Source organism: Mustela nigripes, chromosome 13, assembly GCF_022355385.1.
Source record: "Mustela nigripes isolate SB6536 chromosome 13, MUSNIG.SB6536, whole genome shotgun sequence".
Taxonomy (NCBI): Eukaryota; Metazoa; Chordata; class Mammalia; order Carnivora; family Mustelidae; genus Mustela; species Mustela nigripes.
The window spans coordinates 11,476,804-11,497,799 of record NC_081569.1 but is presented as its reverse complement, the minus strand read 5'-3'; the positions used below and the strand labels follow the sequence as shown (position 1 = coordinate 11,497,799).

The window sequence follows — 20,996 nt, the reverse complement described above, 5'->3', positions numbered from 1 at the left end:
TGGAGGTATCTGGTGTCTGACAGGCCGATGGTGACGCCATGATGATCCCGGGCAGGTCCTGCGGGAGAGACCCAGGCAGGTTCCAGGCATCTCTGAACTCAAGGAGACTCCAGGACATTGTCCAGGCCCGAGTGTGCCCCGTCCTGGCAGCAGATCCGTTCGCTGCCCTGTCCTTGAGTCCCTGCTGAAGGGACAGAAGAGAGTGCTGGCAGCTGTTGGCTGCCAAAGCGAGAGTCCCATGCTGGATGCAGGCAGGCTGCCCCCCCCTTGGTGCTGCTCCGCACCTCCTTCAGGACCCATCACAGCTTGATGAGAGGGGAGCCTCCGTGCCTCCATGGCCCAGAGTGAGCGGGGACAGGACCAGGTCTCTGGCTTTGTGGGTGACATTTTCACAGAGGCCTGGTCAGCCCTGTTTTTTCAAGCCATTCTGTGCGGGCTCTGTCTGCTTGACCCCAAAGAAAGCCACCACCTCCTAAAAATAGTATTCTGATCATGCCGCGCACTTCCTGAACATTTTCCTGGGGCTCCCCACAATCAACCTCATCAGAGTCTGAAATCAGGCTGGGGCGGCAGGGTCCAGGCAGGAGAACAGAACCACAGTAGGGTACTTCCACGGAGGGACCTGAGCCTAGCTGATTGCTGGGTGCTTGTGGGAGCGCCTTGGGAAAGGCCACGAGGGCCCACAGAGGCACGCACGCTGCAGGAAGCATCTTGGTCCCCCTGGGGTGTGGGGGACCAAGGCAAGAGGAATTGGGGGGGGTAGGTCGCTGAGGAGGGTGGGGTGATACCAGCGCCCCCTTGTGGTGGAATATAACGGAGCTGGGTGACCCCTGGTCCCACACTGCTGAGGAAAGCGCTTTGGAGCTCGGTGAGGTTTGCTACCAGCAACCAACCAGTATTTCGGCTCCAGCCAACCTCTGCTGTTCCCGAGGCCAATGTACCTCCTAGACCTCTGTCCCAAGTCACCTGCCAAATCCCACTTTCCCTTCCAGACCGGGCTGAAATGCTTTTCCCCGGGAACCCTCTCCTGCCTCCATCCTAACGTCTTTACTGTGACTCAGGAGTCACATGAAACGTGTTTATTCTGCCTTCTAGAAGTTTGGGAGCTGCTTGCCCCTGAGCAGAGAAACCCAGGGACTTGCCCCGAACAGGCTGAAGCACCTGGTAGGGTCCAGAACTTGCAGCAAGTAAATGAATCTGGGCAGTTGCTGTGCTACAGCAACCCCCAACACACACACACACACCCCTATTCCCACCCGACCCCCCACGCCTTGCCCCAAGTCGGACAAAACTGACCGGATCATGGGGCTTGTATTCCAAACGAGACTTACCCCTTTAAGAGGAGGCACGTTTTTCCCCCTCTCCCAGCTCACCCCACCCCTCCCACACAGCCACTGAAACCTGATCTAATCCCTTCGCACGCGGGTAATTTATTGGTCTATTGGGCTTTTCTTGGTGGCAAATTGCATTGTCTTTATTCCTGGGTTCTGGCCGTGGAGTGGCTCACCGCATTCCTGAGACTCCTTTCTCAGGGCGATCCTTCACACCCCCTCCGTGCACAGTGAAATAAGTTTTATTGGACTTCTTTGTTATGCAAACAGGGCAGTAATAATCAGGCTATTATTCCGAAAGATTGGGCTTGATTAACAGTTCAAAGGAGGTCTCTGAAAGCAGCGAATGCCGCCCCGGTGCGTAAATATTTTCCTCCTGCCCAGGTGGGTACGGCGGGCCCCCCCCCAGCTCCCTGCCCCCAGCTTGCTGTTTCCAAGGGGCTCTGGGTCACTATTGAAAGGGAAGGAATTAAGTCAGGCCGGCAGTGGGGCTCTCACTCCTCTCGCGGGCACGTCTCAGCCCACAAAGGAGGCAGTCTGGAGCCCACCTCCCCCCAAAAGTGAAATGTTACGTTTGCACATAGAAGCCTCCAGCAGGCCCCCCCCAACCCCCCCGAGACCTAGCAGAGCCCGGGGTTGGGGGGGGGGCTTAAAAAAGGCATCAGATCTGCTAAGATGCTTGGAGTGCGGGGTGGGGAAGATGGGGTAACCCCACAGCTGGGGGGGGGTCCTCCAGAGGCTGAGGATGGCGACACAAAGTGACCATTAGATAAAGCGATCTTGATGAAGTTGATGGCACAGAGGCAAGGAGTTCCGGCCCCAGTGGCACAAGTCCGGAGGCCCCAGATTCACTCTGCCCAATGACACAGAGGCTGAGATGGAAATGATGCTCAGGAGAGCTGAGTTCCCATCAGATTCTTGATCCCCTGGCTCTGCTCATATGGACAGTCTTGGATCCAGCCAGAGGTGGCTGGGGAGCCAGAAGGGGGCCGCTTTGCCATCTGGGGGAGCCAGAAGGGGGCCGCTTTGCCGTCTGCAGGAATCAGGCAAGGAGGGGGCAGCCGCCAGCTTCTGTCACCCCGAAAGCACCAAGGGCTCCTCGATCTGCAGAGCCCGGTCTCCTCTCCTTGCTTCCTTTCTTGGACTTTCACATCAGGAAAAGGCCAAGCCTTGCTGCCTGGAATTAAGGTCTCCGCTTTTCTTTCTTTTTTTTTTTTTTTTTTTTAAAGATACGGCACATAAAAATCAGCCCCTCTGGGGTTTCTTTGGCAGGTGACACCACAGCCAAGAGCTTTTTCTTTTGATGCTGGGCCAGGTTACATTCAGATTCCTGACCTGGGGTGGCCTCCAGCCCGTGATGTAGCGGAGTAGACATGGGGCGGCAGGATGACTCTAATGAGGGCTCGAGGGCCCCTCGGCTCTCCCCCTGGGGGGACTGTCCAGCCCTGGCATGCTCAAAGCCCTTCCATGAGACCCCCAGGAAATGATGGCTCATGCATGACCACTTCAGGCAGACCCAGGAGGGCTGCATTGCCACCTGGAGAGAAGGCAGGGGTGGGGCGAGGTGCCCTCAAGTCTGGTCCCAGCTCGTCCCTGGCCTCTTGCACACCATTCTCCCACCCTGAGCTCTAGCTCCTCCATCTGTGGTGGGAGTCCTTGGCCAGGAACCTTAAACAAGAGCTCACTGTCCATTTGGGGGTGGTCACTGTCCTGGGAACCGAGGGTTGCCCCTGGCCCTACATCAGGGACTGGGAGTGGTCAAAGAAAACCCATCTCGGTGTCAGGAATTTTAGGACCTGGATCCTTCTCAGCTGGTGTCCCCAGAAAGGTAGGGCACGTGCACTTCGAAAAGCAGAGAAAAGAGCACCCCAAAAACCTGGCGGCTGTGTGAGCCAGGCATGCTTGCGGGCAGCAGATGAAGATGATAATTCTTGCCCGCCGAGTCAGAGTAGCTGTGAGGATCTGGTGTTGGAGCGGTTTGCAGTCTACACGGGCCAGGGAAGATCGGGGCGTCATTATTGTCATCATCATTTCCTTTTTGGAGAAACCTGTGTGTCCTGCAGGTGCGCCCCCACGGCGCTCCCCCACTCGTGTACATGCATGCTGCCCATGTCATGAGCACCCCCCAAAGGGCAGAGTCTCCTCTTCAGCGTCTTTGTGGCCTCTGGGATCGGCCCAGTGTGTGTGGAGGTCCCTAAAGGGAGAGCCGCTTGGGGCCTGAGAGCTGTGGTTCGTCTCCTGCTGCAGTCAGAGTATCTGGGACAAGGGGCTGTATAATGCCACCAGGCCTCAGTCTGCCTGTCTGTTGAATAATCCTAGGGCCGTCATGGGATTAATGGAGATAGCTGTACAATGTGTGGCATACAGTAAGTACTCAGCACACATTAGCTGTGAGGTACATCTAAGTCTCGCCCCCAGATTACCATTTAAACAAACCAAGTTAACACCAAACTGATTTCCGCTGAGCTGCCTTCCCATGTTCTCAGGGTTTGCTTACATCAGCTCCACTGGTCCCTGGAGTACTGATGACGTACTGACGCATCTTCATGGCACAGAGAGCAACACTGAGCTCAGAGAGGTTAGTGGGTTTGCCCGTAGCCACACAGCACTGAGTTCCAGAGCTGGAATCAGACCACAAGCATCTGCCCTTGGAGTTACATAACTTGAAACCCTCCCCACCAGCACTGCTTCCCAAAGCGAGGTCCCCCGGCTCCCGAGAACCTCCAGCGTAGGATTGCCCAGTGACAGAACCTGTCACCAGCTGCCTTGTTGAGCCCAAATTCCCCCCGTGCTCTGTCTGGGTGGGAAAATGGCCAGGGCTCTCATTTTTCTTTGTGTCCCAGAACTCAAGGTCTGTTCCTTTACTCATTAACAAGAGCAAAGGCGAGCTTGTTGAAATTTTGCTTCAGGACCCAAAGTTTCTGATTCCGGCATCTCTCAGAAAACCTCTGGGTGGAAGAGGCATTGCGGGGTGTGTCGGACACCTGGGGGGAAGGGTCGGCATGGCAGTGGGAGAGAAGGCGGGGCCTGCAGCCAGAGGAAAAGAGCTAGGGTGGGGGGAGATGACGTGTGAAGCCAATGAGAGCTCTCTTCACGCCTCCCCCCAGCCCTCTCCCCGTCAAGTGCTGAGAGAGTCATCGCAGCCCAGGTTACCCCTTGGTGACCACAGGTCCTTTCAAGGAGAGGGGACAATGAAATATGGGGAACCAAGACTACCTGGTCTTCTGGCCCCTGGCCAAGTGAATGTCTCCAGTGATCTGGCTTCTTCAGAGGAGGAGTCAGGAGGCTGGGGAAGGGGAGGAGAGATGGGGCCAGGCTTCTAGTCCCTGAGGCTGAAAGAGAGGCATGGTCGGGTTCTGGTGGCAGCTCTCTAACTCACCCCTCCTTGCTGTGTCCTCCTATGGCCCAGTGTGAGCCCAAGCTCTGGTGTCTCTCTCTTCCTATAAGGATGCTAATCCCATCCTGGGACATCCCTCCGGAACTTGATCACCTCCCAGAGGCCCCGCCCTTCCAAGCACCATCACACTGGGGTTGGGGCTTCAACATAGGAATTGGCGGGGGATGGGGGGCACATTCAGTCCATAGCATCCTCTCTGGTGAAAGACAGTGAGTGAGGTGGTGGGCAAAGCCATCCCAGAGCCCTTGGGAAGTGTGGTGCCCGGCCAGTCATGGTCCGGGACCAATGTGGGTGGGCGGCAGGGGTGGGTGCTCCGTTCACAGAGCACTCACACTCAGCACACCCAAGTCCAGGTGGAAGAAGGGCAGAGCCCAGCTGGGGCCCTAAGGTGAGGACAAAGGAGAGGTGGGGGAGGGGACACTCTGGTCCACTGCCCTTCCTGTCCCCTCCCTGTCCCGGCCTGTGACTTCTAACTTCTTACCTTTATCCCCCTCGGAGACCTTAGCCAGGGCCCCCGTTTGTTGATCGCCCACGGGGTCCCAGGCAGAACAAGTGCCTCTTCTCATTCAACCCTTGGCCACTCTCTAAGTTCATAGATAGGAAACTGAGGCAGAGCCAAGTTCCCACAACTACAGAGAGGGGACAGAGCAGGACTGTGAGCCTGACACTCTCCCTCCAGTGCCCACCACTCCGTGTGGCCAGTGTCGCCTTCGCATCTCCCCAGGTCTGTCCCTAGTCCTGGGTGACAGCATCGGGAACATTCTCCAGATAGCTGAGAAATGGGACGGGCAGGACTTCAGGGGAGTGAGGGGCTGGAGGAGTTCACCCCTGTGCAGACCCTGCTTGGGGTGGAAGGTCTATCTCTTTGGGGCAAGGGCAGCCCCAGGATGACCTCGGTCGCCCCCTGGGGGTGGTGGGCGGAGCTGCCATCACCACTCTTGGGAGGCTCCAAAGTGGGTGGGGAGCAAGAGAAGGAGCCCCACTGAGTTGAACTGATTGATGAAAGGCCTGTTCTCCAAGGGCAGAGGGTCCGGGGGCGGTGTCCAGGACTGCTCTGGGTTGGCAGCTGCATCCCTGCTGGGCTTGCCCCTTGGGAGAGGGGCCTCCTCCCTTTGCCCCCTCTGCAGCCCCTCCCACCCCAAAGGAAATGCCCCGTGCACACACTCCAGACTGGCCAGGCTCCAGGAGGTTCTAACTTGGCCCTTTTGGGACTGTTGAAAAGAAAACGGCCCAACTCTAAAGAGTGCACCAGCAGCACGGGCCTCCCTGGGGAGCCTGGCTGAAGTGCAGTCTCCAGCCCAGTGAGGCCTGGGGACTCTGCCCAGGCAGCTAGTGTGCACGTTTGAAGTGGACTTTTGAAGAGCGCTGCTCTGAACAGAGGATTAAGTGCTGGCAGATCCCCGCTGATGACCCCAGAGCATGGGAGGGACCCACTTTTGTGGCACCTCTGGAGGATTTCAGTCACGAGCCCCAGACATCCTGGAAGAGTTCTACCTCAGAGACACTGCTCTGAGCCATTTTCAAGGCAGGAAAGACATCAGACTCTTATCACCACCTGTGGAGTCGCCCAGGGGTGGGGATAGAGCCACAAATGGGGGTCAGGAGTGAGACACTTCGCATACCCCACATTGCGTGCAGGCTGGTCCTGCCCGAGGCCCGTTCTCGCCCCCTGCCTTTGAGCCACCCTGCAAAGCAGGCCCTGGGAACTAACTGGTCTACAGCGGGCACGGCCACAGAGCACCTGGGGACCACAGGCCTCCCAGCTGGTGGGGGAATCCGCAGGAGGGGTCTACAAGGAGAGGCTGGAGGTCACTGGTGGTAAAGTGCACCCTTGAAGGGCCAGCTGGGCTCAGTGGCTGGCGGGGCGGAGTCGATGCTCAATGTGCTAATTGCCAGGGAACTGCTCTGCGCGTGGGCTCTTGGGCCCGAGAGGCCAGATGCAAACCCTGCTGCAGCTCCTTCCCAGAGACCTGGGGCCAGAGAAGCCCGCAGGTGAGCCTGGTTGTGCCCCGCAGGGAGGCGAGCAGGGCCAAGGGGCCTGACCCTGGAGCCACAGGGGGAGCTGGAGACAGAGACCAGCAGCCACAGGGAGAGCTGGAGACAGAGACCAGCCAGAGACAGAGTCTGGTAGCTCCGACGTGGCTCTCTGCTGTCCCCAGTCCGCTTTGGCTGAGCTGAGGCCAACAGAGCTCCTGCTTTGGGGTTGTGCCATCTGGTTGTAAGGGACAGGTGGTGGCCCTTCTCCCCTCCGGGCACGCTGAGCACCAGAGGGGGACCCGAACCTGGTGGGCGGTGTGGGCGCGGCCCAGGTGGCCACCACTCAGCACAGGCTGTGTCCTCTTTAGATCGTTTCCTCTGACATCCCGATCTCCATGGTTCTGAGAAAGCAGCAACACAGGTCAGCACATCCTGCACCTGGCACTGGTGAGGCTGCCTGAGGGGACCGTGCATGGGGGCTGCCAACCATAGGCGGAGAGGTGGTGGCCCCCACAGCCAGTGTCTTTGTACCGTGTTCCTCTGCACGGCAAGCCCTCCACTCACCCTTACCCCCTCTCCTCACCTCACCTTAGCCCTTTTGCAACGTCGGTTGGGCCTTGGGTGTCTTCTCTAGGTTTAGTTAAATATGAAGACGGCAGGGCCAGAGAATCATCTAGCTGCGTTTCAAGGGACCCCTGCCCCAGGAGCACACATCTGTGGGAGGAAGACCACTGGGGGGCAGGGAGGGTGGGGGGTCCCAACGAGTGCCTTTCCCCTGTTCACCCCAAATGCCTCTTCTTGGCAATTACCCCCTCTTATTAACCAAATCCCCTGGAGTCAGCACGGTTCTTCTACTTAAAATAAAGCTGTGAAAATGGAAAAATCTATAGCTCTCATATCAAATTTGCTTTATTTTTCCTAAGGCACATTTAAGTAAATACGTAACTTCTCAAAAGAAAAAATGTCCACCCAGACTCCACCAGAAACACCCTTGTTTGCCAGCAGTGGTGACAAACACAGGTGAAGTTAGGAGAGGAGCCTGAATTTTAGGACAAGCGCGGGCTCCCCCGTGCCCAGGTGTGTGACCTGGGCCCGTCAGCTTCAGCTCCACACAGGTGTCTGCAGAGGGAACAGATCTCTAAGAGGCCATCCGGAGCAGCTGCTCAGATGTTCCTTAGCCTGCCCTTACCTATTACTGCCCCTGGCTTTATTGGCAACTTGATTTTGAGAAGCAAACTGACTTTCCGAGGGTTCACAAGCCAGGCTGGGAACGAATGCCCCATCCTCCTGTTGATCACTCCAGCGCTGGGCTGCAACCCAGGCTGGTCTGCCAGTCCCTTTGCTCCTGGAGCCTGTGGAGAGCCTTCCTTTCTGCTACCCGTCTGCATGCCTGGCTGCCGAAGTTACTAGGGACCGTGCAAAAGAATCTGGGAAGCCAGGAAGGCAGGCTCCATGTGTCCAGGTACAAGATTCAGGTGTGTTCAAGGCACAGTTTTCAGGCATAGCCATTTGTAGCTAATTGTCAGGTCTCAAAGATTGTGGGTGACTTAAAAAAAAAAAAAAAAACAAATTAAGGCAGATCCAAGGTGATGGCTCTCAGTTGCTTCCCAGCATACTCTCCTGAGCAGGACAGAGGAGGGAGGGAAGGAGAGATGGCGACCAAGAGGGAAGCCGGCCGTGCTCGGCAGACAAGGAGACAGGACCCAGGCATCCCCCTGTGACCAAAGCTCCTTGAGGAATCCTACTAGCCAGCTGTCACTGACCTGCTCTAGTCAGTGCTTCTCTTGGTCCTTTACTACGCTGACCAACCGCACAAAGCCTATACTACTATGCCTCATTTTCTAGGTAATCTAATGAGGCACAGAGAAGTCTAAGGATTTGCATAAGGTCACACAGCAGAGCCCAGAACACACAGTGGGGCTTAATTCCCAGCCGCATTTCTGTTGAGGATGGCAAAATGCTTGGGGGTAGCTGTGACAATGTTAGCAGACCTCAGAGGCCCAAGAGTGGCTTGTCGGCTCCCACAGCCGGGCTGCCCAGAAACCCTGACCCCTCCGCTTTACCTGCTGGGGATTGTGGGAGGAGCCTGCATGGTCCTTGCAGCAGGTGGCTGGCGCATGCCTGGCCCCTTGGGGTCACCCCAGGCGGAAGGAAGGCAGGTTGGGCACCGCACGTCCACCTGCAGGCACTATTTACTATCCGGGCGCGAAGGTGACGCAGGGGTGGGGCCGTCGGGGTGGAGATGCTCTCGGGCCACGGGCCACGTGCCAGCGGCGCTGGTCCCCAGGGGCAAGGAGACCAGAGACCGCCGGCTGGCCTTGACGGCGTGTCCCTTCCTTTCCCCCACAGCCACGTCCCCGTGCAAGATCCTCAAGTGCAACTCCGAGTTCTGGAGCGCCACCGCCGGCAGCCACTCCCCGGCCTCGGACGACGCCCCAGAGTTCTGCGCGGCGCTGCGCACCTACGCCCTGTGCACGCGGCGCACGGCCCGCACCTGCCGGGGCGACCTGGCCTACCACTCGGCCGTCCATGGCATAGAGGACCTCATGAGCCAGTACAACTGCTCCAAGGATGGTCCCACGTCGCAGCCGCGCCTGCGCACCCTCCCGCCTCTGGGCGACAGCCAGGAGCGCTCCGACAGCCCCGAGGTCTGCCACTACGAGAAGAGCTTCCACAAGCACTCGGCGGCCCCCAACTACACGCACTGCGGCCTCTTCGGGGACCCGCACCTCAGGACTTTCACAGACCGCTTCCAGACCTGCAAAGTGCAGGGTGCCTGGCCGCTCATCGACAATAATTACCTGAACGTGCAGGTCACCAACACACCTGTGCTGCCCGGCTCGGCAGCCACCGCCACCAGCAAGGTAAGGGCGAGGCTGAGGCTCGCGCGGCCCTGCTGTCCCCAGCGCCCAGACCCAGACACCGCCTGCAACCCCTCCCCCTCCGTGTTCTTATTTCCAGCCAATGGGCTGGTTATTTACAAAGGAATGTTCTAGATGGTCTTTGTCAGGAGACAAACCCTCCGGGAACCACCTCTTCACATTGTGGGGAGCGTGAGCATTCTCAGACTGCGGGTGCTGCCCATTGGGGGTTTGTGAAATCCCTTTTGCCGGGTCAGAACCCAGCGGTCACTTTTTTTTTTTTTTTTTTTTTTTTTAATTGGGCAGCACAGGAAGGCGGGCCCAACCAGACACCGCTAGGAAAGGCAGGTTGCCCATGTGTCGCACCTGGGAAGGGTACATGCCTCAGGAAGCTCAGTTCTGGTTGTGTGTGTGCCCGTGTGTGTGCTTGGGTACCTGGGCCAGTGCCGGGTCCAGGGGTGAGGGGGATTTCTTACTGGGGTTCTTGTCCACAAATTTTAGAAACACTCGCCAGAGCACTCTGTTTCAAGCTTTGGGAATATTCTTTTCTTGCCCCCAGATTGTGCTTTGTTAGAACTCAGGTATTAAATCCCAGTTAGACAGAATCCTCTTTACAGGTGTGTCTCCATCATTGCCCTCGGTGGGGGGCAACTCCGTCCCCCTCCCAGGACACATGAACCCAGGGCCCCGGAGGTGAGGGTGATCCTGCCCGTGGGTTCTCACGTGACTGCATGTTGACAAACTGAATAGATCTTAGAAGATAGTGATTCGAGGCCCCTCTCCCGGCGGGTATGGCACCAGATCTCTGGGTGCGGTCAGGCGTGCTGTGTGTGTGTGTGTGTGTGTGTGTGTGTGTACACGCATGCGTGTTTTTAAAGCCCCCAGTGATTCTGGCCCGTGGAGGGGGTCAGGAACCAGGGCTCTAGGATGCTGATGGGGTCAGCAGGGCTGCATGGTACCCCCCTGCCCTTCCTTTGCCCCATGCCTACCCAGAGAGGCTGCAGGCCCAAGGCTGACCGGCTGTGGTGTCCGGGAACACCCGGAGATGGAACAAGTGAGGATAGAGAAGCAGCTTCCTGAGCATGCCAGGGGCCACCCAGGCAGCTTTTCCCTCCTCCCTCGGGCCAGCCCTGCCTGGCTGGAGCAGCAACCTTGGACACATCCCCAAAGTGGGATGTACCTCTCCACCCCAAGTGCACCGGGCTGGGAACGCTGAGCTAGCATTTGACCTGGGCCAGGTGGCTGTGCCGAGGGGCATGTTGCCATTTGCCGTGAGACACAGTCCTCATCCGGAGCCCCAGAGGCCGCGGAGAGCTGGTCATCTTCTGACCCCAGAAGGCCTCTGTCTCTGGGTGGCAGGTCTCAGGTCCTGCTCACAGGGCCACAGCCAGAGGCAGCCACAGATGTGGCCCACGGCCCAGGCACTTGGACACCCCCATCTTCTCCCTCCCCTACCTGCTTCCAGGAAAGGCTCCTTTGACCCCCTAACCAGACCTCAGACCTCAGCCATCAAAGGGCGCAGCCTCATGACTAGGGGGCTGGTGGACTCTGAGCATGCAGGGGATGGGGACCTGTGGGCCGCCTCGGGGCCTGGCCCACCAGAGCCCCTGGGGGGTTCCGGACTGGCAGCGCCTCTGTTTTCCTAGGAAAAGCACGTTGCAAGGCAGCACGTTGGGCAGCGCCCGGCTGGTCCACAAAGGGCGTTTCTGTTCCTTCCTGCCCCCCACGCCCCACAGGAGGACAGCGAGGTGACCTGCAGCCAGGAAAATACCTGCCATCTCCCTCTGCCCTGGTGGCCGCCACATGCCTCCAGAGGGTCTGTTTCTGGGCCCAGCTGCAGGATAAGAAACAAGTGGTTCTTTGCCCCACAGACACCCCAGCAGGCCCTTGGCACCAGGCCGTGAAGCCTAGTAGACGGCAGAATCACGGCCAACACTCTCTCCACCCTGGCCGCCCTCCACAGAATGGGGGGAGGGGGGTGTTGTTGCATCAGGGACCCAGCCCCCTTCCCTGGGGCCCCTCCATCTACCCACCTCCCTCCTTCCCCAGAGCCAACATAAATGTACGCCGGGAGCCTGAGGCTGCAGCTTCTAAATCCAGCAGCAGACTGCGGGAGGGGCTCCCGCCTCCCTGTCCCACCCCGGGCCGGGGCACACAGGGGAGTCTGAGGGTATGAGAGCGACGTGGACCTCAGAAGCCCGCCCCTCCTAACCCAGGCCGGTGTGAGCACCAGATGTGATGACAGAGCCCAGCGCCGATCTGGGAGGGATGGTGGTTTGTGACCCGCGAGGCTGGGCTGCAACCTCCACTGACGAGGGGTAGGGGGACGGTGACCGTGGGAACAAGAGCTTTTAGGCCACATCCCATCGGGTCCCGCAGGCCGGGGTGATGTGCCCGGGCTTAGAACCCCTGCGTACCTCCCTCAGCTCTTCCCTGGCGTACCCCGGGAGCCCAGCAGTGCTGTCCCCAAACCACCTGGATTAATGATCTAGTGACTTGACTATCCAGTCTGCACCAGGCGCCCAGGGATCGGGCAGCAGTGCCCAATCAGGGGTGGGAGCTCCCTCTTCCAATGCCAGCATGGGGGCTCCGGAGAGCATGGGGATCCCCCGCAGAGCTTGACGGACCCTGCCGCTTTCTGCTGTGACCTCGGTCCGCTCAGTCTTCCCAGCAGGCGCAGAGCCCTGCGGCCTTCTGTTCCCTCTTCACCAGCCAGGAGGGAGCACAAGGCTTGTCCCCCCATCCCCACCCCCAGAGACCCAGCTGGGACAGGGTCCGGGTGTGTGGCCACGTCAGTGGCAGGCCCCCCCAGGCAGACCGGGTTACACCAGCAGCTGCTTTCCAGTGCCCTCGGCCAGCCCGCACCTGTTCCCGTAGGCCTCTGTGCTCAGGTGCACTGGTTTTGTTCGTTCGTTGATTCCGCAGACGTTTACGAAACATCTCGGAGCCAGCCTCCGTGCCTCATGCTTCTACCACCTGGCCGGTCCCGGGCTGATCGTGGAGGACCAAAGCAGGCCGAGGGGTGCTTGTGGTGGAGGCAGGACGCTCTGCCCTGAGCCCTGTGGAGGGCCTCCTCCAAGTCCTTTGCAGAGCTTGGCTCGGGAGAACAGGAGCGGGAAGCTGGGGAGCGTCAGGGCATGGGAGGGCAGCAGAGCCTGGCAGAGCGTGGGAGGGCCGCCTGGAGCCTCAGTGGCAGCACGAGAAGCCAAGGGGCTGTTATCTCGGAGGGGTATTTGTGCCTCCCCCCAGGAGCCCTCTGCCAACCTCTTCTGCCCGCTTGAACCTACATGCCCCCTGCCCTTCCCTCTGCCCCAGGGCCTTTGGCTCATTTCCCAGGATCCTGGCATCATCCAGCCCGACCCGACCCTCTGTTCTCATAGGCGATCCAGATGTTGTTTTCCAGCCCAAACTCATGTTTTAGCCGGCTTCCTGCCGCCCTGAGCTCAGCCCCCAGCTCCACCGCCCGCCCTCCAGCTGCGCCCGGAGCAGCCCATGGTACAGATGAGAAGACTGAGCCACTGGGAGGAGAGGAACTCACGCGCCTGCCTTCCCCTGCCCCCTTGCCCGTGCTGGTTCTGCCCTGAACGTACCATCTGTCCCACCACCTAACTCAGCCCCCCGGTCCAGCAACGCTCCTGGACTGTGAGCTCCTTGAGGACAAGGCTCTTGGACTCCTCGGCCCCCGTGTGTGGATACGGTCCTTAGCGCCGGGCCTGGTGTGGTGGAGGGGCCTTGGGTGCCCCTGGGAAGGGGGGAGCGGCAGAGGCAGGAGTGGCAGCCGCACCCGTGGCCGAGCTGGCAGCGAGCCGCCTGGCTTTCGACAGGCCCCTTCATGCTGTTACTTGTGGTTGAGTCCCTGGCACTGGTGCCAAGAAGAGTCTAGCAGGCTGTCAGCCTTCCAGGAGCCTGTCTCCACGAGAGATGACGGTTAGAGGGAAACCAGCCTTTCCTGTTCCAGGAGACTGATGGCACTTGGAAACCAGCAGCACACACCCCCCCCCCCGCCCCTCTGCTCCCCAGCACACCGGGCAGGGACACCGGAGCCCCTGGTCGCTCACCCCCTCCCCAGTGTCAGGACCACCCACTGCCCAGACCACCCTGGCTCTACCTCCCGGCCCCCCACAGGCAGCCTCCGTCTACATTGGGGCGGGCGCCATGGGACGTGGGACAGAATGGAGGTGGAGCTATGAAGTGGCCATTTTTGTCGGCCAGGGATGGTGGGGGAGCGGCAAGTTCCTGGGGTCCGACAAGTAGGGCTCCAAGTGGGATGCAGGGGCCGCAGCCACCTGTGACATCCCACAGCAAATCGGGGTGCCCTGTTTCCTTGGGACCGGGCAGTGGCCTTGCAGGGGGAGGATAAGGAAATCGAGTCTGGTGCCCAAAGGGCGGTGCCCACCCCAGACCTGGACTCTGGCAGGCCCCCCAGCCTCCAGCTACAGAGCTGCTCCTCGTGTCCCCTGCAGACAGCAGAATGTGCCTCCATCCGTCCTGACCATCCACCGGGCCCCAACAGGCACAGCGCCAGGGGCCCCAAGACTTCCAGGGACCCATGAGAAAGCTTTCATTTGTTTTCACGTCAGAAGGAAAAATCAGCATCATCTAACCTCAACTGTATTCGTCCGGACACGAGTGCAGTCACAAAATGTAATTTTAGTTTAGTTTTTTTTTTAAAGATTTTATTTATTTATTTGGCAGGCAGAGATCACAAGTAGGCAGAGAGGCAGGCAGATAGAGAGGGGGGGAAGCAGGCTCCCCACTGAGCAGAGAGCACGATGCAGGACTCGATCCCAGGACCCTGGGATCATGACCTGAGCGGAAAGCAGAGACTTAACTCACTGAACCACCCAGGCGCCACAGTAATTTCAGTATTTTTGATGGAGGCCCAAGGGTTTGAAGTCCCCATCATTTCCCGACTGCAGCCTGGCTCTTGCCCTCAGCTTTCTGAGTATCAGCGTGAGAAGGGGGAGTTTCTCTCTGAGGCTCCAGGCCCCTCATGCACTCCCGGCTGGGTCACCCCTACGCTTCACCAGTGTGAGCAGTGACGAGACAGCCCGACAACTCCAGCTGGGCCCTCGCTACCCTGTGGGATGGCCTAGAACTTCAACTCTGCTCCCGAGGCCCCAGACTGAGACTGCGCCCTGCCTGCTTCCCCCTGGGCTGCCTGGCTTGTGGCCCGGCCCCAGATCGCACCCTGGGTCCCTGCCTTTCCGAACCCTGGGCCTGAGCTGGGGTCCTTCACGTTTCTCCTGCCTCCCCTTGCCTGTAGGACCTGCTCGTGGTTTCTAGCACACCCGGGCCCTTGTACTTGTCATACCCCCACTGTTTGGCCAGAAACTCCCTTAGGGCTTCGTGCAACTGGCCCTCTACTCCCAGGGCCGTCCTTGGTGTCCCCCTGCCACTGCCACATCGCCCAGGGTGCCCAGGCACAAAATTCAACCACAGCCAGGACATCAGGGCCCCCTCAGCCTGCAGACCATCTGAGGACGTATGGTACCAAAAGGCCTGGGTGCCCTCTTGCTCCATGACCCGGCCTCCCTCCCTGGCCATGGGCTGGAGTTCAGGTCACAGCTGCCCTTGATTCAGGGGGCAGTGGCCTTCAAGCCACCAGGGGCAAGAAGCTGGCACCTAGGAACAGGAACAAAGGAGCGGTGGTCCTCTCTCTCCCGGATCTGATTCCTGTCCCCAGCCCATGCAATCATCCTAGTTAGGATTAGAGGGAAAGTGCAGCCTGGCCCTACCCCCAGGATGAAAGGGGAAATGCTCATTTCCCCAGGCTGTTTGTCTCCAGCCTTCTCCCAGGCCTCCTACCCTGGGGGCTTGTGGCCAGAAAGAGCCCAGGGGTTGGAAACCAATTGACTAAACTCTGCTCTACCTCTTGCTGGTGGCTGTGCAACCTTGGGCAAGTCACTTGACCTCTCTGAGGGTGACTTTTCTCCGCTATAAATGGGAGGTCATGTCATCCTTCCCAGCAGTGCCCCACAGGACTAGGAGAAGCAGCACCTGTGCCTGCGTCTGTGGTCGTCAGGAAGACCCTTCCCCATGGAACCTCCCCACCAGCTGCTTCTGCTGTGGCAGCTCAGCCCAGCCCCGCAGCCCCGGCTGCAAGTACCAGCAGACACGGGCCTCCCTGCTCCTGCCCTGGCCAGAGCTGCATGCTCATTCTCGAGCCCCCCCATCTTCCTTTCCCTGACTGTCGCCCTCCTCCTCTCTTTCTTGCCCCTGCTCAGGTCCAAGGCCTGGCTGGGTGACCCCTCAGGGCAGCCCTGCCACCGTGGCCTCTGCCGGCCTCTGCCTGCCCGTTCTTTCCCTGAGCATGAATCTGTCCCCTCCCACCTGCTGTGATGTTCAGCCAGCGGCTCACAGCCCTTTTGAAGGCATTTGGTGGGAGGTCCACTGGCGGCTTGAGAGGTCGTGTGAGATGGTTGTGGACCGTATTAGTTTCTTGTTGCTGCTATAACAAATACCACAAACTCAGGGTTTCCCACAAGCAGAGATGTATTCTCTTATAGCGCTGGAGACAAGAAGTCTGGAGTGCATCTTCAAGGGCTAACATAATGGTATTAGGAGGGTCGGTCCTTCCAGAGGATTCCAGGAGAAATCGGTTTGGTGTCTCTTCCAGACTCGGGTGGTTGCCAACATCTCTGGCCTGTGGTCACCCACCTCCAGTCTCTGCCTCTCTGGAAAGAGCCTTCCCCCTCTTCGATGGTCCCATCTCCCTCTGCCTCCATGTTAAGAGCACACCTGTAGCTCTATTTAGGGTTTACCCCAGCCAATCCAGGATAACTTCTCCATCTTGGTGCCCTTAACCCAATCACATCTGCGAAGTCTCTTTTGCATAGCCGGTAACTGGTTCCAGGAATTAGGGCTTGATATCTTGGGAGCTATTACTCAGCGTACTACAATAGATAATGAAGTTTTATTTTTAATTAGCTGTGCTTTTCTTTTTATGGTGCACCTCTATATATAGTAAATGAGCTGGTTTTCTATTTAGGGTAGTGATCTAAAGTTCCGATTCTAAGTCAGGTTGTTGGGGTTTTTTAAAATAAAACAAGTTGGTTGTTTTGTTTTGTTTTGTTTTGACTAAGTTTTTAGTTTCAGTATGGTTCACATACAACATATGATTCCATACATGACTCAGGGCTCACCAGGGTAAGTGTGTCTTCATCCCCTTCACCTGTTCCCCCCGAACCCCCTCCCGCCTCCATCCGAGAGCCATCAGTCTGTCCCCTATCATTAAGACTCTGTCTCTTGGTTTGTCTCTCTCTCCTTTTTTCCTCTTTATCCTAGAGTAAAACAAGTTGTTTTTAAGAAGAATATTAAGTGCATAATAATGCAGGTGGTACCAGGGTGACCCAAATGGGGAAGGAAGGGAGGGTGTGGGGCACAGAGGGGGCTGCTCCTGTCTGCAGCATCGCCAGCATGGGCTGGGCCTCCCGCCCCTCCGCTGTCTTGGCACCGCTGACCACCTGTCTCCCTGTCCTTCCCTCCCTACCCCCACTAGCTCACTATCATCTTCAAGAACTTCCAGGAGTGTGTGGACCAGAAGGTGTACCAGGCAGAGATGGACGAGCTCCCCGCCGCCTTCGCCGACGGCTCCAAGAACGGCGGGGACAAGCACGGGGCCAACAGCCTGAAGATCACGGAGAAGGTATCGGGCCAGCACGTGGAGATTCAGGCCAAGTACATCGGCACCACCATCGTGGTGCGCCAGGTGGGCCGCTACCTGACTTTCGCAGTCCGCATGCCCGAGGAGGTGGTCAACGCCGTGGAGGACAGGGACAGCCAGGGCCTCTACCTCTGCCTGCGGGGCTGCCCCCTCAACCAGCAGATCGACTTCCAGGCCTTCGGCGCCAATGCCGAGGGCCCCGGCCCCCGCAGGCCGGCGGCCGCCAGCCCAGCCCCCGCGGCTCCAGACACCTTCCCGTACGAGACGGCCGTGGCCAAGTGCAAGGAGAAGCTGCCCGTGGAGGACCTCTACTACCAGGCCTGCGTCTTTGACCTGCTCACCACGGGCGACGTGAACTTCACGCTGGCCGCCTACTACGCCCTGGAGGACGTCAAGATGCTGCACTCCAACAAGGACAGGCTGCACCTGTACCAGAGGACTCGGGAGCCACCGGGCCAGGCGGCAGCTGCGGGGCTGCCCCCCGCCCCCCGGCCCCTCCTGGGCGGCCTGCTGCTCCTTGCCCTGCTCCCCGCCTTCCTGGAGGCCGTGGCCATGTAGGGCAGAGAGGGGCCGTTGCCTATCCCTGAGCCGGGGAGGGAGCGGCTGCAGGAGGGCTGGGGCTGTTGTGAGGGGGGGAGGGCGGGGAGGTGGAGACCCCGCAGGGTCTGCAGGGGTCAGGAGTGGAGGCAGCCGCTGGCCGGCGGGCTGGAGACGGTTACCTCAGAGCTCCCCGGCTGTCTGTGGGAGCGGCCTCCCCCCATGGCCCGCGCCCTCCATCAGGGGCCCTGAGAGGTCCTGGTGACTGGTGCTGTGATGTTTGTGACAGTTGAGCTGTGTGAGAGAGGGAGCCACTCCCCTCCACCCGCCCCGCAGTGTGAATGTGCAAAACAGAGCCCCTCAGGCTGAAGCCCCCCACCCAGGCCCCGCCAGAGACACTGGGATTGATCAGAGTTGAGCTCCTCCCCCTCCACCCCTGCAATGCACTGAAACAGGCCCAGCTGACTGCTGCCCTCGCCCGCCACACGCACACACACTCACACGAGCACACTCGCACACACTAAGCTGAGGGGCTGGGGCATCGGCGAGGCTGGACCCCCCCCCCCCACCAGGCGGGGTCTCCTTTCCCTTTGGGCCTTAGGACGACTGGGGCTGGTGGGGGGCTGCTCGGCATCTTTAGCAAACCTTCATCCTTGACCCCAAGGTTGTGCCCACCTGGTGCCTTCCGGCCCGTGGCCTGCCTGTGAGCCGAAGGGAGACTCCGGCCAGTTAGCAGGCCTCTGCCCCAGAGCCCACAGCTAGGGCGGCAAGTGCTGTCTCCCGAGGTCTGTGCGACGCCACTCACGGGCTCCAACGCTCTGTTCTGGCTCCTTCCCTCCCCGCCCCCAACTCCCCCCTGTGCTTAGGAGGTCACGTCCTCATGTCTAAATGTCTGAATAGAAGTACCCCTTGGTTTCTGTCCCCTTCTCCCCAGCAGATGGCAAGAGTCCCTGGGCAGGAGGAGCTTGGGCCACCGGGCGGGGGCAGGAGGCACACACGGACAGGGCCAGCTGGCCTGCCCTGATCCTCTTCGTCCTCCTCCCCTGCCCCCCAGAACCCCACTCCCCACCCGTCCCCCCACATCTGCAGGCCGGGGAGAGGAGCAGGGTCCGCAAGCTTCTCAGCCCCGAGCATCACGGGCTGGTCTCGTTCCTCTAGTCCCCTCCCTTAAGCCCGTGGCCACACAGCCAGAAGAGGCCTGCCGCCACCGAGAGCCCTGGCGCCCACCTACTGTGAGCCCAGCTGCCCATCCGAGGAGCCCCAAACCAGTCCCGCCCCTGCTGCTGTTCCAGAGAGCCCAGGGACCCACGCCGGGCTAGGCTCCACTCCCAGAAAGGGGCAGGAGGGCGGTTGCCACAGCCCCGCACTGCCCTGGCCCTTCAGTCTCGGGGCAGCCCTTCTGCTGTTCCCCAGGGACCTCTCATACACTGGCCCAGGAGGCTCCCCGCCTCCCCTCCAAGAGGTCCCCTCTCGCTGCCCAATGCCAGGGCAGGCAGGTGGGAGGCCCGGCCCCGGCCGCCCTGCTGGTTTTTAGATGGTCCCTATGTTGGAAGTAAAAAGTGAAGCACTTTATTTTGGTTGTGTTTGATCGCGTTCTGCTAGGAAGTGGGGACCCCTCACTGCGTCCTTGTGTCTGCGACCTGTGTAGAGTGTCACCGCATGTATATATTGTAAATTATTTATTAACGGCTAAATGCAAGTAAAGTTTGGGTTTTTTTTGTTTTGTTATTTTCTTTTGGAACCCGTGTTGGAATTCGCTTTCTGAACAGGCTGGCTCCGTTGGGGGGCGGGGGGAGGCCCACGTGTGCGCACGCGTGAAGGGGAGTGGCAGGTGTTTGTGGAGGGTGAAGCCATTTAACACAAGCTCCCTACTTCTCTTAAAATGACTTTTTCTCCTTCTGGGGCTTGAGGGCTCCAAGTGTTCTTGCCCCCGGGAGGCTGGAACAGTTTCGGGGACAGATGATAGCCACGTGGTGGTGCAACAGGAAGGGGGTAGGGGCACGAGGTTGGGTGGGCTGCCTTCAGACTCAGGATGGGGCCATGTTGGCCGTCCCCGTCAACGTAGGAGCCCTAGAGCTGGGACGGTGGCTGCCACCCTCCCCTGCTGACGCAGCCCAGGGCCAGAGCGATGGCTCAGTAGAGGGGACAGAGACTTGCTTGGGGACAGGTTTCCTGCTAGCTATCATCTCATTTCGCCTCTTAAAACCAGGCAGTGAATCAGGAACACATTCATGCCCGTTTTTCAGACAAACCGAGGCTCAGAAAGATGAATTGATTTGCCTATGGTCCTTAGGGCAGGGCCAAGATTGTACACCTGGTCCGTTTGGCCCTGTCTGGGTCTGCTTTTATTTTGTTTTGTTTTTTAAGATTTTACTTATTTTATTTGACAGACAGAGATCACAAGCAGGCAGAGAGGCAGGCAGAGAGAGAGAGGAGGAAGCAGGCTCCCCGCTGAGCAAAGAGCCCGATGCGGGGCTCGATCCCAGGACCCTGGGATCACGACCTGAGCCGAAGGCAGAGGCCTTAACCCACCGAGCCACCCAGGTGGGCCTGCTTTTAATACCAAATGTCAAAAGGGGGAGTGGCAGCAACGGTAAGCCAGGCCATATCCCAGGGTTCTCCCCTTTCCTAGCCCTGTGACCTTGAACAAGTTACTTAACCTCTCTGAGCCTCTGATTCCTCCTCTGTAAGGTGGGAAGTGCCTATCCTATAGGATGTATGGGAGATTCGGCAAATGAACTTACTCCTGTAAGGACTTAGGACAGCGCCCGGAGCACAGGGAGTGTACCAGGGCTGGTGGCCCTGTTTTCCCAGAGCGGGAGGGGCTGAGTGGGTGGGGGTCACGCAGACCCCAGGAGCTTGGGAAAGGGTAAGCCGAAAGGCTAGCGAGGGGAGGAATCTGGAGAGTGAGCGTGTAACCAGTCCAAGCTGAAGGAGAAGGTCAAGGGCAGGAAGGGAGAACGTTCTAGAACCCAGCTCTCACACAGGCTCCCAGAGGGAGCATGGGATTCTGGGCATTGGCAGGAAGAACCAGACTGGAAGGGACAAAAGGAGTCCAAACATACCTACACCTCTTATACCATTGCCAAAGCCACTGAGACCAGTAGGCTTCTCTCTCTCTCTCTCTCTCTCTCTCTCTCTCTCTCTCAGTTGTAGCTGGGTTGGAATAGCTTGCAGGGGAGGCGCCACAGAGGCAGCAGAGCCCTTGGCAGAAGAACCAATTACGG

At 59.0% G+C, this 20,996-nt stretch overlaps 1 protein-coding gene across 1 annotated transcript in view; it reads left to right on the top strand.

The window, feature by feature from the left end:
• The window catches only part of RGMA (repulsive guidance molecule BMP co-receptor a), a 44,726-nt gene extending 25,216 nt beyond the window's left edge, over positions 1-19,510 (top strand). Inside the window, exons 3-4 of the mRNA XM_059371632.1 lie at positions 9,055-9,569; positions 17,068-19,510. Of these exons, the coding sequence (XP_059227615.1) occupies positions 9,055-9,569; positions 17,068-17,790 (1,238 nt within the window). The 3' untranslated portion in view covers positions 17,791-19,510. The remainder of the gene's footprint in view (positions 1-9,054; positions 9,570-17,067) is intronic.
• Positions 19,511-20,996: the final 1,486 nt, after the last annotated feature.